Source organism: Cariama cristata, unplaced genomic scaffold, assembly GCF_000690535.1.
Source record: "Cariama cristata isolate BGI_N322 unplaced genomic scaffold, ASM69053v1 scaffold9086, whole genome shotgun sequence".
Classification (NCBI taxonomy): domain Eukaryota; kingdom Metazoa; phylum Chordata; class Aves; order Cariamiformes; family Cariamidae; genus Cariama; species Cariama cristata.
Window position 1 is genome coordinate 6,492 of NW_009620371.1, and position 7,656 is coordinate 14,147.

Sequence of the window (7,656 nt, forward strand, 5' to 3'; positions counted from 1 at the left end):
CTCTTTCCAAGCTCTAAGTGGTTTCGTTATGTATTTCTGTTTCTTCACTATGTACAATGTGGTAGTTCTCTGCATTCATACTTACTTTCCAAGAAGGTTCTGTAATACCGTACAACATTTGGATGATAAAGCTACAATGAGGAAAGAAATGTAGATGTTTAGAATAGTTGAACTGATGGCACAGTATTTATAATGTTTAGCTCCACATCAGAAGGAAGGATTCCACAAACTTGCTTATGCACTGCAATGCAGTAGACCTCCACTGCTACCTCAAACAGAGAATCGTTGCACAGTACTAGAGCAACCAGGAGTAAAATACAGCGTGATTCCTATCCACTCTCCCCTTAATAACTGAAAGAGAGTAAATGAAGTTTGAAGAGAGGCAATTATGCCTGCATCAAAGTATTGGCTTTCTTAGCCTAAGAACACTAATGATCAGTCTGGTTTTTTAATTTTCAGTTACAAAAAAGACTATCTTCTTACTGCATTTTAAACCCCAAAATTCATTAAATGGAACAAAGACTCATCAGTTTTCCATCGCAATCTTAATTTACAGAATCCCTGAAAAAAGTTCAAATACTGCCAACACAGGAAGCAAGAATCTTTAGTAACAAGCATTTGCACTGCTGCTAACACTACAGTAAGAAGGTTTTCAATATTGGCAGCATTCAGGTAAAGTGGGCCAATATTGTATTGATCAGACAAAAATAGTAACAGCAGTTGGAAGCCCTGCTATACAGAATCACAGAATCACTGAGGTTGGAAAAGACCTTTAAGACCATCGAGTCCAACCATAAAGCTAACACTGCCAAGTCCCACTAAACCATGTCCCTAAGATGTGGTGTAGATGTGGTGCTTAGGGACATGGTTTAGTGGTGGACTTGGCCGTGCTACGTTTACGGTTGGACTCGATGATCTTAAAGGTCCTTTTCAACTTAAACGATTCTATGATTCTATTCTAAGCATCACATCTACTCATCTTTTAAATACCTCCAGGGATGGTGAGTCCACCACTTTCTTGGGCAGCGTGTCCCAGTTCCTGACAACCCTTTCGGTGAAGAATCTGGCACAACTGGAGGCCATTTCCTCTTGTCCTATTACTGGTTACTTGGGAGAAGAGACCAACCCCCACCTCACTACACCCTCCTTTCAGGTCGTTGTAGAGAGCGACCAGGTCTCCCCTCAGCCTCCTTTTCTCCAGACCAAACAGCCCCAGCTCCCTCAGCCGCTCCCCATCAGACTTGTGCTCCAGGCCCTTCACCACCTTCGTTGCCCTTCTCTGGACACGCTCCAGCACCTCAAGGTCTTTCTTGGAGTGAGGCGCCCAACACTGAACACAGGATTCGAGGTCCGGCCTCACAGGTGTCGAGTACAGGGGGACAATCACTGCCCTGGTCCTGCTGGCCACACTATTGCTGATACAGGCCAGGATGCTGTTGGCCTTCTTGGACACCTGGGCACACTGCTGGCTCTTATTCAGCTGGCTGTTGACCAACAGCCCCAGGTCCTTTCCCGCCGGGCAGCTTTCCATATGCCCATACATGAAACTAGAGACCACAAGACATACCTGCTCTTTGATGATGGTTAATTCAGAGACAATGTTCTTTACACTGCTGTCTCTGTCTTTTTTGTCCTTTCCAAATGCTGGATTGTGTAAATTGACTTCTTTCATTGCTAGGAGATTTTGTCCATTACGTTTTCTAACCTATGAAAATGATAAAACCCTTGTAAAATTAATATAGGATGGTGATTGGAAGGCTATTACTATGGCTACCAGATTAGTTATCAGAGCCCAAACCCATCTCGCAAAAGGTACAATCATAGCTTTTTCTGTGTATGCTACGATTAGCCAAAAGAACTGGAATCCCACAATACAGGTTAGCAGTACACTGCTGAACTTGCCACAGTATTTGAAGTAACATTACCTGTGCCCAGTGTTGCTTTTCAGATAAAACATGCTTGAAATTCTGTGGTTTTACACAGATTTGTTAGCCTTTGCCATAGACAGAAATGCTGTTTGTGGAAAGGAATTAAAAGAAAGTAAAAGTAGGAAACCTAAAAGATACCCTGGACAATTTTATAAATACAAGAGGGGACAAATAAAATCACAGTAGATACTAACAACAAGCCCAGATCCATAAAGGGCTTTTCACACCTGAATTCCCCTACTGAAAGAACAAGGACGGTAGTGCCTAAAAGAGGCATCAGACCCTCTTCATGAAGCCTCCCCTTAAACCTGTAAATTAATACTGAAAGGGAAGTTTACCTTATAGACACTTCCAAAAGCTCCACTGCCAAGGTGCTCTAAAACTGCATAATTGCCTATATGTTTTGTAGGTGCCTTATTCTGATTCATGTTCTCAATACTTTCAGCAATTTGCTTCAATTCATCCTCCTGGTTATAAGTTAAATGAAAAAGAAATATAAAATACTTCATGCCTTTCTTGTGCTAAGAATGTGCAAACAATGCAGCTTCTTAAAGCTATGAAGTTTTTTACTTACCTTTAATAAATTTAGCTTTGATACCAACTCTTCATAAGCACTGATATCACGCACATAATGTCCAATATCAATGAAGATTTCAAACAAGTCAGTAGGGAAAAGCCTACAAAAGTTTACATTTTGATATATTTTAGAAAGAGTATACACAGTAGCTGTTAATCTACAGCAGAGACTTTTCAATGTTTATTATTACAACTTACTTTAGAACTTTCTAAATAATACACTTATTTTTTACTAGTCTCTTCAGATGTTAACCCTCTAACATTACCTACATAGGAGTTAAAGGACTTTTCAAAAGTCAGACTTCAGCCTCCATGGGTTAGGTATTAATATAAATGCCAGTTCTCCAAACAAGTATAAGCCTCTTCAAAGTTAATGCACCTCCTGAGTTTCCAGTAACTTTCCTATTTTTTTCTTATAGTACTTTATATTATGTTGGTCATCACTTTATCTGAGTTCCTTGTTGTAATGCATTAAGTGATGGGAATAACATTTATTTATATAACATCTGCATTTAAAGAATCACGACACCCATCATGGAATTTTTGTCCAAGAAGTCTAGTCTAAAAGACGAGAAGGTCTGAGAAAAGCAAAAGCTAACAGATAGTAAGGAATATGTGATTAGCGACATGCTTAACTGAAGGTTTGTTTCTTTTTAAAGTTCTCGTAGAAGTAGAAAAGTAAGATATTTGGAAAAATATGAGAGACAGCAATTTAGTCCAGATTTATCACTTTCAAAACTTGACACCAACCATGAACATTCATTACAAACTGCGGCCCTTTCAGTACAAAATCCACTTTTAAAAAGTAAAAATACCACAAAAGTTATATTTAGAATTCTAGTAATTTATGATAGAGAATAAAATACAGAAACACTACTGACAGGCAGAGCTTCTAGGCAGTACGATTACTATCCTAATCCACAAATCAAACTGTTAGGTTTTACACGGTCTTTGTAGCAAACCTGGTGAAACTGTCATCTTACTGGTAAAAATGGGTAATTGATGAAAGACATTTTCTCCTTATTGATCCAAACCTTTCAGCAACACTCCTAAGTAAGACAGCTTGATGCAAAGTCATTCCCATGTGAAGGAGTGCAGGGCTCAGAGAAAAAATTTACTGCTCCCAGTTACTTGCTACTATCCAGGGCTGTAACTTGCATCTGCTAATGTTCAGAATAAAAGTATGGTTTATCTCCAACAGTATTAAATCTGTCCTCAACATATTTAAAATGTTGATTCATGTGGCACAAAGGAGCCCCTATAGAGCTAGGTTCTCCCACTGAACATCTAAATCTTGTGGGCTGGCACTGATGCAATGCAGGAATGGCTATCTGTAGCTGTGGACAGGACAGAAGTTGCCCATTGCTACTTCTTCCTGTTGAAAATAAATGACACTTAAAACAAACGTCTCTCTGATTGGACTGACAACTTCTGAAAAATATCCTAAAGGAGTTTCACAAAACATTTTGTTAACATACCTTTTAAAGATGTGCCGATTTCTTTCCATACTGAAGAGAAATCTCAGGGCTCTGAAAGCATAACACTACAGCAGGAAAAATACTTAAATTAATGACAAATTTATACACAAATGGAAAAGCCAACGATAAACATCAAGGATCCCCTTTGACTTTACACGTTGGTAAACTTTGTACTTAAATGACGAGACAGATTATGTTATTAACCTGATAATGACGAGAGGAAAAATATTCCTCTTGTATTTTAAAATAAAAATGTTCCTCTTGTATTTTAAAAGTAGGCAGGGCCATTTAGGGAAAAAAAATTTAAAAGAACTGGGTGACTATAGCAACAGCACATGCTGAGGAACATCTAAGTCTTAATGATCTCTTTTTATTTGCAGAGAGCTCAAGACTTGAGACCTGCTCCCTTCTCTAATGCTGAAAAAGGTAAATGTAATCAGTGGTTTTGTAACGATGCAGTAGAAACAGCATTTTGCATTTTTTCTGAAAAATGCAGTGTGGAACACCATAAGTTCTAACAGGGGACAAAAAAGAAAAGTGAGAAAGAGAGAATGGTCAACTTTTTGTTTGTTTGTTTAATGCTAAGTTCATCATATTTACAGAGATCTTTATGTACCTCCATTTCTATCTTTATGTACCTTAGTTTTGATATGATCGCTAGTGAAGAAAGTTTGCTTTTAAAACAGCCACTGGCAGGTAGTTAATATGTATGCTTTTATGCAACTCATCTTTAATTCCGTTTATCAAGAGTCAATAATATGGCACATATATGTCTGACCAAACAAAGATGACTGTATAAAGTAAGCCAAAAAGAAATAAGGTATAGATATCTGAAACAATGCAAATAGTAAATGCCTTTAACATCATTTAGAATTACATTATTGCATCAGTGACTAAGACACTACTACGGTCCAGTGTGATAATCCCTATTTAGACAACGGTAACTGTGTCTTAGTGATAACTGCAGCATTAATCCCCACGTTAAAACCAAATCTTTCAATATACAGAAAACACATTAAATGAAGAAAATACAGGCCAAATGCTACTTTTGAAGGAAACAAGATACTCGAAATTTTACAGCAAAGGAATGTATGTCAATGCTGGTAAGAAGTTGTCTCTTTCACAGACTTTTTAGTCCAAAATGAACTCCCCATCCCAGAAGGAGGATGGTGTGTTGTGATGTCTAACATTCCACTGGGACTCACACCTTAGCTGTACAAAATAGCCCAGACCAGCTGGGCCATAGCTGCTGCCTTGGAAGTTTTTCATTTTAGAGACTATATGTAGATCTTACTGTAGAAACCCCAGCGGTGAAGGGGCATGATAATAGATTAATAATGAGATAAACAGATATTTTAAATGGAAATAATATTTGTCTTTCTCACAGGAGTATTGTGAGATCAGTATTTAATATTTGTGATATGCTTCAGTTAAGGCATGATGATTTTTATATATGGTACGTATGCAGAATAAATGACTGATATTGCTGCCACCCTTAAAGTAATGGAGTAAGATCATTAGGGCAGTATGATAGAAAGAAGCTGAAAATTTAATCATTGAAGAAACAGACAACGGAGCAGTAAAGACACCAGACCAGTGTTGCGAGAATTCTAAGAAAAATGCCTATGAAAAACAAAAAGGGTATTCCAGTAGCTGCGACTGTGTTGCACAGCAGCAGCAATGATAAAGGCAATAGAGAGCGCAGTGTGAGAATCTGAACAAGGCTTCATAAAAAGATATACTTCTTATTGTTTGCCTGAAACAGATTTAGTTCTCGTATGTGATCATTAAGTCCGTTATTAATTCACACGGCTTCATGTTTAACCCAACTACAATTGCTCAGTATCTCTTGTAAGTTATTTCCAATGCATTCTGCTTCTGCTGGAATCTAAAAATCTCAGGGGGTATAAATTAAGCTCCTTACAGTCGTATGAGGCAACTGTACTGAGTATATGCTCCACTTTGTTAGACTCCATGTTAGTTTCATCCACCCTCTAGGAAGATTTTTATTCATCGCATCCTTAAACTGATTTAACTGACATGCACCATAAAATCTCACTGCAGAAGAAAGGTACCTACTGCTCTGAATCTGCACTCCAACCCTTACCTAGAACTGCGATGAGAAAGACGACGCTACAATGAAATCTTTGTGGAAATGCCTTCCCTCACTACACAGGCACGTCTCCCTGATTAGATAGTTGAGTAGCTATGTAGCCATGTTAGTGTAGGGCTATGCCAGAACAAAGACCAGGTGAGAGGCAGGATCCTGACGGCATTCACCTGTGCCAAGGACCCCCTCACACTTGCCCACAGAAGGGCAACTGGAGCAGCAGCGGTTGTGTTCATCCCTGAACCCCAGACCACTACTTTCCTATAGCTTAGAGAGATACCAACACCATTTTACAGAGGCCAGAGAAGAGCTACCAGATAATTAATTCCTACTGATAACTTTTAGCCTAAGTTGACTCAAAGCAGTACATTTATGAGGTATTACCATGCAAAACCAAGAGCCATTCTATGCTTATTAGCTCTATATTTATCCTACATTTAAATTTGCTCTACTTATGTGATATTTTCCTGTATTTATTTAACAGTCACAGTAAGATGCTCCAGAAAGAAACAGATATTAGTTCAGTGTCAAATCTACAGTGAGTTTCAATGAAGACCAAGGCACTAAAACGAAGATCTCGTGCTGGGCAGCCTGAAAAAGTGGAGGAAAGATTATCACAAGAAAAATATTTACTTTCCTTTACACTATATGAGGTGCCAGAAACAAAGTAGATCAGAACAAAACACCAGAAATTGAGTCACTATTTAACTTTTAGTTCCTGGGCCATTTGTTATTCCTAGTTTTGTTTCGGCGGGGGTTTTTTTCCCCTTTAAGTAAGATTTTTTTACCACAAATCATAAAAATCATTAAAATTAGAAATCATAAAAAATTCTCAGGGACTGTTTGGAGCTTTCAAAGTGCAATGATAATAAAGGCAGTTACCTGTAATAAACTAGCTTTTTTAGCATTCCTTCCTTTCTTTGGTAAAATCAGCTTTGCTATTGTATATATTCCATTTGCCTGGAAACAGAGAGAGGTCAATATTAATAGCACTCCTTTGCATAGAAACCACCAGTAAAAACCAATTTTACTTCAGATAAATCAGAAGCTAATACCAATTGACAAGTTCTCAACATCCTACTGCACACCTAAATTATAAGCTCAGGCTCGACATTAGAAAGAACTTCTTCACGGTTAGAGTCGTTAGGCATTGGAACGGGCTCCCCAGGGAGGTGGTGGAGTCACCATCCCTGGAGGTGTTCAAAAAACGTTTAGATGTGGTGCTTCAAGGCATGGTTTAGTGGGCATGGTGGTATCAGGTATACGGTTGGACTTGATGATCTTTGAGGTCTCTTCCAACCATAATGATTCTATGATTCTATGATTCTATGACTACGTAAGAATTAAATCATTGTTACATTTAAACTGATACTGCAAAGAGAGCTTGCAAACAGGTAATGAAGCAATGCTTCTATCTCTAGAGGTGAAGGAAATTGCCACAGCAGATCTCCCATCACCATGCGGATACTTTGAATTGTCAGGAATCAAAAATGCAGTCAAAACAAATATAAGCTGGAGAAACACCAGAAGTGATAGCCTGAGGAGGATGTCTGTGTGTTCAGCA

At 38.3% G+C, this 7,656-nt stretch overlaps 1 protein-coding gene across 1 annotated transcript in view; it reads right to left on the reverse strand.

Moving 5' to 3' along the window:
* The window catches only part of NEK10 (NIMA-related kinase 10), a gene marked incomplete at its 3' end in the record, with an annotated part of 27,579 nt that overhangs the window by 3,310 nt on the left and 16,613 nt on the right, over positions 1 to 7,656 (reverse strand). The window contains exons 14-19 of the mRNA XM_009701603.1: positions 6,975 to 7,052; positions 3,983 to 4,047; positions 2,503 to 2,605; positions 2,267 to 2,395; positions 1,568 to 1,705; positions 86 to 131 (exon numbers count right to left, since the gene is read on the reverse strand). Coding sequence (XP_009699905.1) covers positions 86 to 131; positions 1,568 to 1,705; positions 2,267 to 2,395; positions 2,503 to 2,605; positions 3,983 to 4,047; positions 6,975 to 7,052 — 559 coding nt within the window. The remainder of the gene's footprint in view (positions 1 to 85; positions 132 to 1,567; positions 1,706 to 2,266; positions 2,396 to 2,502; positions 2,606 to 3,982; positions 4,048 to 6,974; positions 7,053 to 7,656) is intronic.